Consider the following 16,957-nt stretch of genomic DNA (forward strand, 5'->3'; position numbering starts at 1 on the left):
TTGGAATTTTTTGTTCAAATTGCCACGGCACTTCCATCCATGTGTTGTTTCTAGTCACTGATTCGTGCCTTGATTTAAGCGCCGTGCGCTATTACATCGCTCCCTGCGACGCGAGTGTAACCTTGGTGACGCGGCGAGCATACCTGGCAGAATGGCGCCGCACCGTGAAGCGTGCATCGCTCTCGTGGCCACGCTCGTGCTGGTGGCGCAAGCTGCAGGTAGAGCGTTCGCGCGCGAGGGTTGACGCGTCAACGCGGCGCCGCAGAGGACTCCCGAAACACATGCGCATTTGCTTATCACAGCCGCGTTTTGTAACCGCAACCTCAGGCAGCACCATCACCGTTTTCGGAGACCGGGTCAAGCATCCGTCGGTAAGCCTTAACTCCAGAGACGCGCGCGCGGGACAATAAAAGCACCGCTCATGAAGCTCCGCGGAAACAGACGTCGGACGCTGCGCGTAGTGTTCAGCACGCGCATGGAAGCTTACTTTGCAGCCATGCATTGAGCTCACATACGTGACACGGGTGGTTTTAGGACGCCACGCGCCTGTTCCGCGCATCCCTCGCGCCTCGCCTTGACGCCGAGGGACGCCGCGGCCCCTGGACCGGCTATCCCACACATTCAGGAAGCTTGTATTCCACGCAGCTTGCAGCATTGTCATCATGGTGCAGCTGACACAAGTGAAGACGGCCCGCCCCCGGCAAAGGCCCTCGGTCCCGCCCCTAGCCTCGGCCCTCAACCTGCCGCACGCAGCACGCCTCATCACCAGCCTCACGTTCCGGTGCGTACCCCGGCGCTCAAGCGACCCCGCATTCCCCACATCCCCGCACCCCAGGCTTCCAAGGAGTATGTGCGCACGTACGTCAAGGTACCCAAGGAGCACGACTCCATGACACCCGTTGTCACCGTGGGCGTGGAGCTGACCCTGGGCTTCATCCGCCGCGCTCAGGACCTGCCCGCCACCGTCCGCATGGGTGAGGCCCGCGCGTGTGTGTGTGTGTGTGTGTGTGTGTGTGTGTGTGTGTGTGTGTGTGTGTGCGTGTGCGTGTGCGTGTGCGTGTGTGTGTGCGTGTGCGTGTGCGTGTGTGTGTGTGTGTGTGTGTGTGTGTGGAGGAGGCAGCGAGGCCCAGCAGGCTTGCATGTGTAGTTGCACCTGTAATGCATGAGGGCCGCCCCCGGTACGGGCCACCACAGTACCGTATCCTCGGCATGTTGTGCTTGGGGGCACGCCGTCCCTCATCAGCTCGCCTCACTATGGGGCGTGTCCTGCTGTGCGCGCGTGCTTCACGCTGTCGCCAACTAACCTCCCATCCATTGCCCTCGTGCATGTGCCCCCCCTGCACGCACCGCATGTGCCGCCTGTGTGCCGCATGCAGAGATCCCCCTGGGCCCCAACATGGTCTTCAACTACACCGGCAACGAGTACAACCAGATGTTCCCCGACGTGGGCAACAGCCCCTTCACGTGAGCGATTGATTCGAAGACCGCGCCGAATGTGCAGATTGCTGACCTGGTGGTTTTGATAGCTCTTGTTGCATGGCCGAGCTCTACCAGGCACAGTTTCCGACAAGGGCTCCTGACAGTCTGACACTCACAAGCCCGTGGTGGTTTCCAGCGGTTTCCGGGCTCCGCCGCGCTTGACCCATTTAGGCAGCTGCCACACACCTCGTTTGTATTGTACTGCGCGCCCCTGTGCTCCACTGACTCCACACGGCCCCCGCTCCACCACACCATGCAACACACGTGCAGCTTTCTGTACTGGGGCTTCAACTGGAACGGCCACCCGCCCCCCGGCATCTACGGTGAGTCGCACACGCATTCGCACGCTGCCACGGCACGGCACGGCGCGGCGGGCGGGTGGGGAAGTGCGGGAAGCAGGTGCTGCTGCGGGCGTGTGCCGCATACATGTGCCGACCAGCGGCCGCCTGCTGCTGCTGTGCCGGTATTAGATGGGGTACATTTGTAGTGTGTAGCTAGCGCTGACGTGGCGCGGGTAGCCTAGCCTGGCCCTGCTGCTTTTACCGGAGGGGATAAATGTCAGTAACGCATTCGTTCTGCGACCTGTGCCGTACGCGGCTCTTCCTCCCGCGCCCCCAGACAACCCCCACTTCGACTTCCACTTCATGATGAAGGTGCGTGGGCACTGTGTGGGCGGGGCACTGTGTGGGTGTGGGTGTGGGGGCACTTCGCGCCTGTACCCGTCGATCGGCTCTTACCGCTGGCACGCTGCTGACTCATGCTCCACACGCAGCCGTACGACTACTGGTGGAACGAGTACAACCCCTCCGCACACGGCGAGTGCGGCGGCCTCAGCAACGCCACCTTTAACAAGGTCTTCAAGCCCGTGCCCGCCTCCTGCTGGCCCGGCGACGTCCAGGGCCCCATCACCAACCTGGGCGACGCCGTGTGGGCAGTGAGTGGGTGCTGTGCCGGCGGGCTGTGGTCGTGCGGGGCTGTGCCGCCGAGCTGTATGTGGCCTATGGGCGATTGGAGTCGGCGTGGTGCGTGTGCATGGGAACAGCGGCGTGCTCTCGTCAGCACAGCTCACCACATGGAGGTTCACGCGCCACGCCTAGATGTGTACGGCGTTGCCGTGCATTCGTGTATGACATGTGTGAAACCCGCTTCCTCCCCGGCCGCACCGGTCTAAGCTTCGATGGTGCATGTGTGTGTGTGTGTGTGTGTGTGTGCGCGCAGATGGGCTCTCACCTGTACGACCTGAGCGGTGAGGAGTTCAAGCAGCAGAAGCAGTTCAACTTTACCCAGGTGGGCGGCTGGTTGGTTGGTTGGGGCGTTACTTGGGTGTGCAGTGGATGGGTGTGCAGCGGGTAGGAGGGAGTTGTACATGTAAGAAGGGAAGTCAGGAACGCACAAGGGGGAAGGGTCGACACACGAGGGTGTGTGTGCGTGGGGCAGCGGGGACTGCCTAGACTGAACGTGAGTACGGTATGCATGAGAAGGGAGGTCCCCGCCCCGCCTACCCCGCCTCTGCGCCCAGCGTCGCACACGCGCGCATGCTGCCTACGTAGCTACGTACGCACCTGGCCACCTGCCGCTGCCTGCCGCCGCGCCTACCTGCAGATCTACGGCCAGTGGGACGGAAGCATCGCCTACTTGGAGCCCATGGTCTCCCAGCAGATGATGCTGAGCCGGGCCGTGGGCTACACCTTCTGCCGCACCCTGGTGGTGAGCACACATAAAGCCGTTTGTCGTGTTGCTGCTCGCCGCCACACCTCACCCACTGCTCGCCGCCACACCTCACCCTCTGCGTGCTGCACACACATTCCCGCACCCTCCACAGCACAACCCCGAGAACATGGCCGAGGCCCAGCTGCTGCCGCGCAAGCTGTGCTTCAAGAAGACCAGCAAGGCCTTCTACGTCGAGTACAAGGATTTCTACAGGTGCGCGCATTAACATACTTTTGACAACCCGCCGCCACTCACAGGGTCACGTGCGTACGTGTCGCTGCTGTGGATAGATGACCAGATTGATGAGGCGTGCATGCATGGTTGAATGTATGGAGTTGACGGTTTATGTGAACACGCAGTACAATGCACTTACCATGCGACTCCTCTGCTGCTTCCGTTCGCAGCGTGGAGGGTGGCTGCGTGGCAACCAACGGCGTGTACGCTGGCACGTACCCGCCCAGCGGCCCGCCCATCCCCGCCACCTGCACCATCCCCACGGCCCCCTCCGCCTAAACCCTACGCGCCGCCGCCTCGTTATATATTCTGCTCTCGGAAACTCAAGATCATTTCATTGTTAACACCGGGCATGATTCAAGCGTCGGGAAAACGTAGTAGTAGTCAAGCTGGATCCTAATGAAGCTTGATTGTGAATTTCTTTGTCAACCGCGCTTCAAGAGTGTTAATGCACCTTGCTTGTTTGTTCGTCTCTGCCACGCTTCGAAATTCTAGTACATACGTTTTATTGTCGTGCGCCGGGTCCACTTCCACTGCTTGCAGTTGGTACTGCAGGGGTGCCAACTGCATGGTGATTGTGTGTTCAAAAAGTTGGAAAGGGTCATCTATCGTCTTATGCACAAGCGCCCAACGTTGGTGCCTTGATGGCCCAAGCCTTCTAATCGCATCGTGTCCACTGCTTTGGTGGTGCCGTGTTGGTTGGACAGGCATTGAATGTGTGCAGACGTGAAAGCAGCGCCTACAGTACGGCACGGTAGGGGCAACGTGCTTGCGGTGTTGCATGCAACAGCCAAATTGTTCAAGAGGGAGCTGCAATTAAATGCAAGGGAAGTACATATCAGTGTAACATGTATGCGTGCATGAAGCTGGCGCCTCTCGCTGCCGAGTCACATAAACACGCACACACACCGGTAATGACGGCCAGGCCCCTCCCCCGCGTGCAGCTGCCACCCCCAAGGAAACTCGCATAGTGCCTGTCTTGCATGTCTGGCCGGGACTTGCGTGCAGGACACGTCCATGCGCCCTACGCCCTGCCAACAGGCGCCCGGCGCCATGGTGCCCGTGCCAGGGGTGCGTGTGCACTGCTTGTGGCAGGGCCCGGAGCAGTCGGCATGCAGCGGCTGCCAGGGATGACAGGCCGCAGCCACCAGCACGACGGCCTCCACCCTAGGGACCCTATGCGGTAAGCCGGACGCCCGGACCGCCCTTGCCGCCAGGCTAAGTTTCGAACTCAATCTCCCCCACACACACGTTCCAGTTTATGCCTCCCCTGGAAGCAGGGGGAGGCATTCATTGCCGAGCATGCATGCGCATTCCACAGTTCGTGCCAGCTGGCGATGGAAGCGCGATTCATCAAGTCTTCTGGCGAACTCACATGATTAATTTTAACGCATTCTTACATCATGTTGCATTGTTTGCGTGAAAGCCGCTGAGCTAGGAGGGCTGTTGCGCAGCGACTGGAAACAGTTGTGGGAATGTCAAGAACAAGCCTCACACTGGCCGGCATAGCGGCGCTCTGTGCTGGGTTCTCAGTTATCTTTGTTGTAAAGACGACTTGTATCTTTCACCCAGCACGGGGGGAAATCAGCGACGTGCAGCATGTCGTGGCGCTGCTAAGGAGCTGGGAGCATCAGGCAAGCCCGCAAGGTCTATGCCACCATGCGCATTTACGGAGTGCCAGGAGATAAGCGGGGGCTTCTGGGGATGCCGGCGGGGCGCCACAGGCCCCAATCGCTTGGGCCGGGGACTGGGGCTGCGTGCTGACCGTGACGCGGTTGACATGACCCCAACTCATCAGGTGGACACTGGCGCCGTTCTGATGATTCAATTGCCCTTCCCCCCCAAAAAAAACACAACGCCTCCCATACATAGTCGCAACTTCAACCTCAAACATCAGCCCATTCCACGCCAAGCTCCAAACGCAGCTTGCGCCATTGTCACATCCGCTTGTTGCGTTGCCTGCAGGCCGCTGACCCGGGGATAGGGCGGGTGGCGGACCATATCACCAAGTTGCTAGAAGTGGAGCAGGAGCAGAAGCAACAGAAGCAACAGGAACAACAGCAGCAGGATCAGGAGCGGAAGCGGCTGCTAGAGCAGCAGGCGGCTCTGGCGGCGGGGGATGGCGTCGGCTCAGCACTTCAGACGCTAGCGCTGGCAGGGCTGCAGTGTCCCATCGCGCACGGCACGGAGCTCTGGGGCAACGCACTGGTGTGGGGCGATAGCCACAAGACCAAGAGGTGGGAGTGGGCCGCAGTGGGGCTGGGGCTGTGGGTCAGGGAAAGCACGCATGGGTGCTTGCAGGAAGGGCGCGGCTGTCCATGTTGGCTGCGCAAAGCGCCGTGCGCTGACTTGCCAGCAGGGCCAACCCGTTGTGTGTGGGGGTGATGTGTGTGTGTGTGTGGGGGGGGTATGATCACACCGTGCGTGCGCGCCTGCCCGCTCCATACACCATGACTAACCACAAACTTATATGTGCCTGTATGTATGTTGTACCCAACCACCACCTGGGTGCAAACAGCATGGCGGACTGCTGCGCCGCCTGCCACGCGCACCGCGCCACCGCCGCACGCGGGGGCCTGGAGCGCAACGGCCCCACCAGCACCACCTGCAACACCTGGTGGGGGCGAGGGGGCGGGCGGGTGGGGGCGGGCGAGAGGCATTGAAGGAGTTGGGTTTGGGGGCAGCCAGATGAAGCCCAGCGTATTTGGGGCCGGGAGTTCGAGCATTGTGGGTGCGGTGTTACACTGTGTTAGAAAACGAAGCGAAAGCCCGCCGTTACATTGTGTGTGTATGTGTGTGTGTGTGTGTGTGTGTGTGTGTGTGTGTGTGTGTGTGTGTGTGTGTGTGTGTGTGTGTGTGTGGGTGGGTGGGTGGGTGGGTGGGTGTGTGGGTGTGTGCATGCGTGCGTGTGTACGTGCATGCATTTAGGAAGCGGAAACTTGAGGGCGAGTGGGCGAGTGTGTGCATTCACGCGCGCGTATATTGCCGCGTGTGCTGCACACTCCACCCGTCGGGAACATCACGCCGAGCCGGGAGCGTGAGCCCTCCAACGACATCTGCCAGCTCTTCCCTCTCCCTCCTGCTCATCCTCTCCCTCCTGCTCATCCTCTCCCTGCTCGCACGCGATGCCTCAGGGTGTACTGCGGCGACAAGGCCCGCTGCGGCGCCCGCCACGGTGACTGCTGGCTGAAGCACCAGGACACGCTGCCGCGCGGGGACGTGCCGCTGGGTAACGGCACCTCCATGTGGACCTCAGGGGTGGGTGGATGCGTGTGTTAAGGAGCACAAGGAAAACATTACGCGTAGGACAGTAGATGCGTGTGTGTGTGTGTGTGTGTGTGTGTGTGTGTGTGTGTGTGAGTGTGTGTGTGTGTATGCGTGCGTGTTGGTGATCATGGGTAGGTGTAAGCAAGAGAAAGGGTGCAAACTGCACGGGGGCAGGCGCCATCATGTTTCCCCCTCGCCCTTTTCGTACACGCGCATTTGGTGCTTTTAAAACACACGCCCGGTGCGGGTTGCGTGTGTTAAAGAGCACAAGGAAAACATTACGCGTAGGACAGTGTATGCGATGCAGAGTTACGGCCGCGTATTACCTTCAGAGTATACTTACCGGGTTGCGTGTGTGTGTGCAGGTGGTCTATGACGACCTGGGCGAGCAGTACAGGGAGTACGGCACCCTGGTGCTGCACACGCCCGTGGGGGACATCCGCATCGCCCTGTTGCCCGCCCTGGCGCCGTACGTGGTGCGGGAGCTGCGGCGGGAGGTGGCCATGATGGCAGCCACCGGGGGCACATGGTGAGCGGGGGGAGAGGGGGAGAGGACGGAGGGGGAGGGGGAGGGGGAGAGGGGGAGGGTGCAAAAGGTTCATGGAGGTTGATGGGCATGTAAAGGAGGCGGTGAGGTGGTGAGGTGGTCAGGTGCTGGCAGTGGTTCTGGCATCATCTCAGTTTGTGTCCATTAGGGCTAAGCTGATTTGGCCTCACTTGCCAACCCGACCTTATACCGTATTGCCGTGTGCCCTCTCCTTCCCCGCCCGTCCCCGCCCCTCCCATCCATGCCCCGCCCCCTCGGCTGCACGTGTCAGCTTCGGCTGCAAGCTCTACCGCGCCGAGGACTTTGGCATACAGGGCATCATCATCACGCCGGGTGGGTGGGCTGAGTGGGTGCGCGGGTAACACCGCTTTTCGCAAGCTATGCTCGCACCGAGCCGCCACCATCACCATCCCCCGCGCCGCCCCCCCCCCCCCCACACACACACACCCGCCGCCTCCGCAGGCGCCTACATGGCCTCCGGCAACTTCACGCCGCCCGCACCCATGCCCAAGATCCCGCCCGGCCACGTGTGCCGTGCCGGCTCGGCAGGTGTGCGGGCTGGGGGCCCGGGCAGGGGCCTTGGGCGCTGGGTAGGATGCGATGTGCCCGGTGCCTTGGTACGTGCCTTGGTGCCCTCTGCTGGTCCAATGCTGCGCTGCAGCGACCGCCGTGCTCCCTCTCTTGCAGCAGCTTTCCACCTCTCATGCCATCCTTCCCTTCTGGGTCCGGTTCTCTACGTATCCAAGACTCGGACATGCCTACCCACATGGGCTACAGATTCACACAAATACCGCCTCCTCCCACACACCCACACCTCCACACTTCCAGGCTCGGCGCACTTCTTCATAAACTTCTTTGAGGCGGACTGGGGCGAGGCCATGTGCTGGGGCAAGGTGCGTGGGGGTTGGAGGTTTGGACGCGCCAACTTGCAGGGCGCAGTGAGTTCAGTCCCGCGCAGCCTGCTGGGCTTGGATCCCGCAATCCCACCCCAGCCCGCCACGGGCAGCCGCGCCTGGCCGTGGCCACAAACGCGTGTTCGAACTCTGCTGCTCGCAACTCTCGCACGAAGCCCTTCGCACTGCTTGCTTGCTGCATTTGTGCACGCATTGTGCTGACCCTACCGCGCGCCTCAGCCGCATACTATGATACTAGCGTGCCGTGTCCACTACGCATGACAGCCATCCTTTACTGTTAGCGTGGAAGAATCTCTGCCGAGGACTTCAAATGCTGCCAGTTTATGTATTTTATGTTGCCAACCATCAGCGGTGGCCGTGGGGAGTGCTTTCCTCATTTACCACGGTGTCGCCCGTGGGGTTCACCCTACCCGCCCCCTCCCCCCCCGCAGGTTGAGGACCTCACGCTGTCCAAGGCCATCTCCACCCGGCCCCTCCGCGCCAAGAAGTCGACCAACGAGCTGTCCATGCTGGCTGAAGAGCTGTTCTTCACACTCAGCCTGGAAAAGTAGAGGACATGAGGAACAGGCGTAGCTAGGGGTCTCTTAGGGGCGCGAAGGCGCGGCGCAGGCTCCAGGGAGATCGGGGGGGTGGGGTGCCCTTCATGTGAAGTACGGGTTGATGGGGGGATGTAAGGGGGTCTAGGTATGTCGTGGAGCCTGCCCAATGACCCTGCGGACAAATTGAGAACGATGACAACAGGACCTGGGCCTTTCATGCTGTGAGGCGGCTGCCGGGAGCCCGGCATTGGCGCGAGGGCGCGCGGATGTGTGTGTGTGCCAGGTGTGCAGTCGTGGGGCCTGGGAAGTGGGGGCGATGGGACGACAGGGTAAGGGGCGCGTAGTCCCGTAGTGTGCACTGTCCCAGACCCCAGGTCCCCAGCAATCAGCAATCAAGTTGCGACGGCGAGGCTTTGGCGATCTAATGCGCGGCTGGTTGAACGCCGGAGGACTTGGGGGCTCCGTCGGCTTGGTTGAACGCCGGAGGACTTGGGTGCTCCGCGGTTGGTTAAACGCCGGAGGGTTTGGAGGCTCCGTCACAAGGCTGTGCGGGTAGCTGCGCTGACTAGAGGCTGGTGACGTGGCGTGGTGGCAGTGCTCAGGGGTGGCAGCTGGAGGAGGCGGATCGCAGTATGTGTATACCATGACAGCCGCGTGTGTGGGCACGTGGTCGTGTGTGCCAAACTGTCAGTGCACCCAGCATCTGACCCCAGCTGGTGCCTGGTGCCTTGCCTGCTCGGAGCCTTACGGTACCTTTCAGTGGAGCGCCCAGTGCGGCATGGGCCAAGGCGCCGCACCGTCCTGCGCCAAGGCTGCCAAGTTCCAGCACAGGAACACGCGTGTATGGGCGCCGCACACGGACACCCCAGACACGAACGCAAGCTGTGCACGACCAACCCACCCCAACTTCGCCACGCATGAACCCGCGCGCTTGCCAGGTGCCACCATCGCCTTCCCTTTGAAGTTGGTAGTAACAGGAACGTCGCCCCCTCTGGCAACCCGTGCTGCAACACCCCCCAACCTGTTTGGCCCACTGCCCCACGGCGCGCAACAGACGTCCGCTCCGGGCCCGGCCCCGCGCCCCCAGTCGTCCGTCCCACCCGCCCCATAAGCACACACATACACACATACACACACATACATCGACATACATCGACCGGTTCCTCGTGTGCCCAGTTCCATCACCACCACACGCCACAACAGCGGATGACGCGAGGGCCGAACACGCCAACTGCGTCCAACACCACTGCGTCGACCACCACCTGACCACTGGACAGAGAACCAAGCCTTTGCCACACAGGCAGCAACAGGACCCACAGCTACGAAGCTACCTGTCGATTCCGTTGTGTCTAGCCTTAGCGCAGTACGGGCCTGCTTAGCTATCTACGACTCCCCACGTCCAGCAACTCGCATGAAACACACACGCATTGGCCGCAGTACCCGCCCACCCGCCCGTAAGAGCCCGCCACATCCTGCAGCCCCAGCACACACATAGCAAGACACAAACCTTCATGAAACACACAAATGCACAGGCCCAGTTCCACATCTTCGGGCCACCTGGCCGCCGCCACACCACACGCCCCGTTGCATTCTGGCTTGCTTCCATCTGTCTCCGCTTGCCAGTCATCCCGCCCCCCGCCGGCCCCATCTGCCACTTCAGCCACGCTCCCTGTCCACCCATAGCTTCAGCTCTTCCTCCTCTTGCGCGCTTCCATTCAACAGCCCCTCGACGGCCCTTCGACGGCCCTTCGACAGCCTCCTGCGCTCAATCGTCTCCCATGTTGTTGAGGAGGTCGAACAGGTTGGAGGTGGTGGTGGGCTTGACGCCCTGGTGCTCTATGTGCTTCTTGTACAGCACCTGGCCCTTGGACTCCTTTGCAGCCGCAGCCGCAGCCGCAGCAGCCGCCGCGGCGCCCTTGCCGCCACCACCACCACCCGCGCCGCCGCCAGACTTGGGCCCGGCGCCGCCACCGGTGCCGCCACGGCCGCCCGCGCCGTGATCCGCGCCGCCGCCGCTGCCGCCGCGGCCGCCCCTGCCGCCGTGCGCCGGCTGCTGGTGCCCTGCCGCCGCCGCTGGCGGCGCCGCGCCGCCCTCCTTGCCGCCCTCACCATGCCCATGCCCATGTGCGTGTCCGTGCCCGTGACCCGCCTCGTGCGCGCCGCCGTCCGTGCGACCCCGGCCACGACCGCCGCCCTCACTGGCGCGACCGCGGCCGCCGCCCCGCCCGGATGACTCACCACGGCCGCCGCCCTCTCCGCGGCCCTCCCCGCGGCCCTCCCCGCGGCCGCCGCGGCCGCCTCTCCCGCCCTCGCGGTGAGGCCGCTCCTCACTAGGGTGCGCGTGGCCGCCTTGCCCGTGCGCGTGCCCGTGCCCGCCCTCCGCATGCGGCGCGCCGCCCTCGCCCGAGTGCGGCGAGTGCTTGCCGCCCTGGGAGGGCTGCCGCCGCGGCCCGCCCGCCGCGCCCGAGAGCGCGTGAGATGCCTCGTCGCCGGCACCCACCGCGGCGCCGCCACTGCGGCCACCGCGCCCACCACGCCCGCCGCGGCCCTCCCCACGTCCCTCGCCGCGTCCCTCGCCCCGCCGGCCCCCACGGCCGCCACGGCCGCCGCCGTCCGCGTCATCAAAGCGGCCCTCGCCGTCGCCTGCGAGCGATAAGCACAACAGAGCGTGATTCCTGATTACCCGGTACACACTTGGAACATGGTTGCAAGCCCCGGGCTCTGAACATAGCCGTAGCATGGCCGAAGGCTTCTGCCACGGGACAGCGACATCGCATCACGGCCCAGGCGCTTCCACTCACCTCGCCCGCCGCGGCCTCCCCGGCCAGCGCCACGTCCGCCGCCGCCTTCCCGCCCGCCTCCGCGGCCGCCCTCGCGCCCGCCGCGGCCGCCCTCCCGGCCACCTCGGCCTCCACGGCCGCCGCGGCCGCCCCGGCCGCCGCCGTCGCGACCCGAGCCGGCCAGGCCCGCCGCCGCCGCCGCCGCTGCCGCGGCCGCCGCCGCAGAGGCGCCCTCCGAGCCCGCCGAGCTGTCCGAGGGCGCCAGATGCTCCTGCGCATCCACAAACTCCTCCTCATCCTCGCCGTCGCCGCCTTCCTCATCCTCGCCGTACTCCTCATCCCCCTCCCCGTCATTCCCCTCGCCGCCCTCAACGCCGTTGCCGGGCGCCAGCGTCATCGCCGCCACCGCCGACGCCACCTTGACAGCGGCGGCCGCCGCCGCCGACGCCTGCGCCGCCGCAGCTGCGTGCACCGCCGCCGCGTTGGCCTGCCGCCGCGCACCCACCTGCTCCGCCGCCGCGCGCGTCAGCGCTGCGTCCTCCGCCACGGCGGCGTCACCCTCGCCCGTCGGCCCGCGTGGCCGCTGCAGGATGTGAACGGGCGTGTTCATGCCGTACGGCGCCCCGGGAGACCCCTGCTGCGGCACGGGGCCGCGCTGCGGTGGCTGCGGCGGCTGGCCCGGCATCGGCATCGGCGCTGGCGGCGGCGGTGGCGGCGGCGGCCCACCCATGGGCATGCCCATCGGCGCCATGCCGACAGGTATGGAGCCCGGCGGCGCCGCCGTCAGCCCTGGCGGCAGCGGCATGGCGCCTTGCGGCGGCGGCTGCGGTTCTATCATGTGGTGCGGCGGTATCATGGGTCCCATGGGTCCCATGGGTCCCACCGCCATGCCGTGCCCGAACTCCATGCCCATCATTGCCGCCAGCGGCGGCGGCGACAGACCCAGCAGCGCTACAGGCATGTGCGGCGGCCCGTGCGGCTGGCCGTGCGGCGGCACCTGCAGGCCGCCAGGCGCGCCCGGCAGCGGCGGCGGCGGCCCAGCCATCATCCCCGGAGGCGGCGGCGGCGGCGGCGGGCCGCGCATGCCGCCGGGTGCACCTGGCGGCGGCTGCGGCCCTGACATACCCATGCCGGGTACGGGTGGCGGCGGCACGCCGCCATGCCCACCAGGGCCGCCGGCTGCGCCGGCGGCGGCGGCGGCTTTCGCCGCCTCCGCGGCCGCCGCGGCCGCCGCCACAATGGCCGCCTTCTCCTTGGCTAGCCGCTCGGCGATCTCCAGCTCTTTGGAGAGTGTGTCCACCGGCCGCGCCGCGCCGAAGGGGTTGGACTTGGGCTTGGGGGCGGCAGAGGTGGAGGCAGGCCCCTCCGCCGCTGGCCCTGCGGCCAGCAAAGCGATGGCGGACACTTTTATGCCTGGCTTCGGCATCGGCAACGGTACTACCGCCGTTTGCAACAAGCAGCTACCTGCCCTCAGGACGCCCACGTTTTAAGGCTGTTTGCCCTGCACCTGTCACCTACTGTAGCTTGCAACACCCTGCGCACCTTCACTGCCGGCCGACGCGCGCGCCCGGCGGCCCTCGCCCTCGCCCTCCGCTTCCGGCCCGGCCGCAGACTCGGTCGACGGCGCAGTCGCCAGCTGTGTGCTCGAGCGCGGGTGCAGCTTCAGACGTGGCCGGTCGCCATCCATGAAGGGCAGGGCCGGTTGGGACACGGAGCTGGGGAGAGAGCCGCGCTCGCCGGGGCCGGCGGCGGCGCCGCCGGGCGGCGGCGGGGGCGGCGGCGGCGGCATGGGCGCTGAGGCGCGTGGGCCCAGCGGCATGTCGGCGCCGCGGTCGCCGCCCGGGCCGCGGCCCCAGCGGTCGTCTCCGCCGCCGTGGCGCCGGCCTGAGGCAGCAAGCGGGAGGTGGGGCGGGTGCGTGGAGATGTGTTGGTGGGGGAGGTCGTTGTGGGCACCTGGCAGGCATCTAGCAGGCACCGCCAGGCACCGCCCGTTCAGTACGCCGTCACGTGCACAAAGCCGCCTCGCAGCCGGCCGGCCGCCTCACATCCCCCCCCCCAAACTCCCTTAAGGCACCTGCCCTCCTCACCGGGCGGGGCGCCGTAGGGGTCATCAAAGCGCGGGTCCAGCGAGTAAGCCGAGCCGCCGCGGCCCGGTGGCGGGCCGCCGGGGCCGCCGCCGTAGGGGCCGCCACCGCCGCGGTCACCGCGGTCGCCCCGGCCGCCGCCACCGCCGTACGGCCCGCCTGTGGAGGTGTGCGGCGTGGGGTGATATTGGGAATGAGTTGGGGCAGCACAAGGCATGAGGTGATGCCACAGGCGAGCGAGTGGGTCGCTGGGGTTGATGTAGTCTCGTGCAGCTTGATGGGCGGGCGCACTGGGCCCGTCCGATTACAGCGTAGTCGCTGCTCCCCATTTAAGCATCGGGTTAAATGTCCAGATTGCCCCTTCTTGCCACATGTGTTTGTGCCACCACACCGGCTTGCCCCGCAACCAACACGCACCTTGCCCCCGGCTGCCGCGTCCAAAGGATGCATCCCTGCAATTTGGATGTGAAGCGTATCGCGTCCGTGTGAGAGATGTCGTACGAGCGGTCAGACGGAGATGGACGAGGGACCGAGATGGACAAGTGCACGGCCTCCAACCCATCGGTCCACCCCGTAATCCCCATTTGCCGACATCCACGCCACGCAACAGGCCACCCCGCACCAACACATGCCCTCCACCCCACCTGTGTGGCCCCGGGAAGCTGCTGTGGGGTGCCAGTGGCCCCTCGCGCCCGCCGTACGGCCCCCGCTCGCCGTAGCCACCGCGCCCGCCGCCGCCGCCACCACCGTACGGCCCGCCGCGGTCGCCGCCGTACGGCCCGCCCCGGTCGTCGTACCCGCCCGAAGGGGGGTACGGCCCGGACGGCGCCCGGCCGCGGGGTCCGCCGCCGCCGTACCCGCCTCCCGGTCCGTAGCCTGTGTGTTTCGTTGTCAGTAGAAGGGTCAGTGATGAGCGTGTCTGGTCATACTAGCCAGGGAAGTGGGAGGAGGACACGGCGACGCGCAAGCGGCTGCCCTGGACAAGGGGCTGAGGGCGGCCGCGGCAGCCGCAGCCGCAGCAGCCGGGGGAACAGCACTAAGGCCCGTGACAGCCCTGCACACACGCCCATGCGCAGTGCTAGGTAGTACTATTGCACACACACGACACAGCCGCCGGGAGCCAGGACAGCGCCCTGGTGGTGCCGCCCCAGGGACCACAGCCCCCTGATAGCCCCCTGCGGCGTTCGTGGACGGCTCCCATGGGGGGGGGGTGTTGGGTTTGGAATACACGACCCCAACAGCCCAGTGCCCACACGCACCCGAGTACGGCCCGCCGTGTGACTCCGCCGGCTGCACCCACATGCGGCAGCCCTCCACATCCATCTGTAAGGGGGGGTTACATTCACGATCATTAAGAAGTGAAGGCGTAGGCAGGTACAACAGCATAGTAGACGCGTTGTTACCGGTGGTGGGGGTTATATTCATGGCTAGTTGACGAAGTGGTAGACCGAAAACAATCATGGGGGAGGCAGGGGCAGCAAGCGTCTTCCAGCGCGCCCGCAGAAGCAGAGAAGCGTACACAAGCTCGGCCAGCCCTGAGCACCAGGCCCACCGCTGACGCAAGCCACATCAGCAGCCACCCCCCCACCAATATCCCCCACACTTGGGCTGGTATCTGCACACACACACACACACACACACACACACACACACACACACACACACACACACACACACACACACCCACACACCCACACACACATTCCCTCCGTGTGCCTCTCCTACCACCCAAACCCCAGTGAGGCCATGCCTGCTCCCGCCCCGGCCCCCGTCTCTCTGTAGTGAGCGGCTGCGCCCCCCGCCCGCCCACCCAGCCCTGATGTTGCTGCTCCTGCTGCTTCTGCTGTTGCTGCTTCTGGTGCTGCTGCTGCGGTGGCGCTCACCCCGTTGAAGCGGCGGCACACGGTGTCCACGTCCTCGCGGCTGGTCAGCTCCAGCTCAAACACCACCGGGCCCGGCACGCGCTGCAGCCGCAACACCTGGCGGGGCGGGCGTGGGTGGACGGCAGTGTTGATGTGGGTGTGGGTGGTGTTTGGGTGGGGCGGGAAAGCGTAATGGTGGGAATGTGCCGCAAGAATGTGCGGACCGGCCCGGGGTCGACAGTCAGACTCTCCGCAAGGTGACCCGAGCCAACGGAAGCAGAGCACGGAGTTGTGAACGGTTGTTCAAGTGCCAGTCCCTCTCGCGCCTACCTCCCCCACTCTAACGATCACGCCTCCCCCTCCAGCGCCCCTCAACCCTCCAACCACATACACGCCCCTTACTCCTCCGCGCCCTCCTCCCTCCCTCCTCCCTCCCTCGTCCCTGCCTCATCCCTTCCCGCTCCCCCTCCTCTCCCCCGTCCTCCCCCCTCCTCACCCGCACGTGCGGCAACAGGTCCTGCATCATGCGCTCCACATCCTCCGGCGCAAAGTCCGAGGGCACACCGCCCAGGCTCAAACCGAAGGATGCGGGCGGACCCGAGGAGGTCGAGGCGGGCCGAGGCGGCGGGCGCGGCGGCTCCGGCGGCTTCAGAGCCTCTTCCGCCTCACGCGTCTTGTCCACTGCCAGTGGACAGGAGAAGGGAAGGAGCAGGGAAAGAAAACGGTCAGCGGGTTGGGGGCTGGCCAGTTGGCTGGGTGGCAGTCTGCCGCGCAAACTGGGGCCCCAGTCACCCTGCATGGCCATAGGCTGACCAGCCCGTGCGCCAACACAGCATTCGGATGACGCGGCAAGCGCCACTGCATCGGGCAGCCTAGGCCAGTGGAGGTAGCGAAAACGTGCAGCACCAATGCAATGTCAGGTCGCCGGTCAGCATGCGCGCGCGCGCGGATGAAGGACGCCCACGCGCGACAACAATACTAAATGTGTCATGAAACCGGGAGGACCCGAATGCGCTAGTGTCCGGGTGATAACACGTCCGTGTTTAGAAGCGCGGCAAACCCAGCGCCCAGCGCGCCAACGCGGCTGCTCGCAGACGCTAGGTAGCGAGTGGTTTGCGCTTTTATGCGTGCACCTATACTAACACCACACAAACCCGCGCCCAAGGTACAAACCCCGGGCGACTGCAGCGACCTGTGATCGATGCCCCGACTTCCCGCTCGACCTATCGTTCCGCAAACTGGCCGCCCCACATTCGACACTTGCTCACATTCATCTAGTTCATCTGCCCAGTTCAATTTGCCGATTGAACCAAGCTCGTCGAGCGCCATTTTTGGTTCCGTGCGCCTGCAGACGCCCCCTGGCTGGCCTTTGTCCTATGACTCCAGGCCAAAAGCAAAGGACTTTCGGAGGGGCTGATTGGGGTAGGCCCCAAGACCTTGGTTTTACCGGCAGCAGGCCTTCTGGGTTTGGTAGTGCTAAGCAGCCATTTGTAGGTGTGTAGAAGGGACGAGTGCAGTAGATATTTTACTGACGCCGCAAC

General features: G+C 65.0%; 3 protein-coding genes across 3 annotated transcripts; 2 read left to right on the forward strand and 1 right to left on the reverse strand.

Annotated features, from left to right (window-relative positions):
* Positions 1-43: 43 nt before the first annotated feature.
* On the forward strand, positions 44-4,282 carry CHLRE_06g307750v5 (uncharacterized protein). Its single transcript, XM_001691315.2, has 11 exons — positions 44-218; positions 328-371; positions 836-974; positions 1,377-1,464; positions 1,750-1,802; positions 2,098-2,132; positions 2,252-2,413; positions 2,698-2,766; positions 3,082-3,186; positions 3,302-3,402; positions 3,594-4,282. The coding sequence occupies exons 1-11, from the start codon at positions 152-154 to the stop codon at positions 3,700-3,702; spliced, it is 972 nt and encodes a 323-aa protein (XP_001691367.1). The 5' UTR covers positions 44-151; the 3' UTR covers positions 3,703-4,282.
* A 525-nt stretch (positions 4,283-4,807) lies between these two features.
* On the forward strand, positions 4,808-9,343 carry CHLRE_06g307800v5 (uncharacterized protein). The gene is made up of 9 exons (XM_001691314.2): positions 4,808-5,057; positions 5,389-5,660; positions 5,942-6,040; positions 6,558-6,681; positions 7,056-7,219; positions 7,509-7,570; positions 7,700-7,786; positions 8,066-8,130; positions 8,583-9,343. Exons 1-9 carry the CDS (start codon positions 4,899-4,901, stop codon positions 8,700-8,702), a joined length of 1,152 nt encoding a protein of 383 aa, XP_001691366.1. The 5' UTR covers positions 4,808-4,898; the 3' UTR covers positions 8,703-9,343.
* Positions 9,344-9,431: 88 nt separating this feature from the next.
* On the reverse strand, positions 9,432-16,887 carry CHLRE_06g307850v5 (uncharacterized protein). The gene is made up of 10 exons (XM_043063739.1): positions 16,685-16,887; positions 15,913-16,097; positions 15,438-15,533; positions 14,814-14,877; positions 14,199-14,430; positions 13,972-14,006; positions 13,558-13,713; positions 13,013-13,354; positions 11,492-12,847; positions 9,432-11,333 (listed from the first exon to the last, which is right to left on the reverse strand). Exons 1-10 carry the CDS (start codon positions 16,743-16,745, stop codon positions 10,456-10,458), a joined length of 3,405 nt encoding a protein of 1,134 aa, XP_042924445.1. The 5' UTR covers positions 16,746-16,887; the 3' UTR covers positions 9,432-10,455.
* Positions 16,888-16,957: the final 70 nt, after the last annotated feature.

This window comes from Chlamydomonas reinhardtii, chromosome 6 (genome assembly GCF_000002595.2).
Source record: "Chlamydomonas reinhardtii strain CC-503 cw92 mt+ chromosome 6, whole genome shotgun sequence".
In the NCBI taxonomy this organism is placed as follows: Eukaryota; Viridiplantae; Chlorophyta; class Chlorophyceae; order Chlamydomonadales; family Chlamydomonadaceae; genus Chlamydomonas; species Chlamydomonas reinhardtii.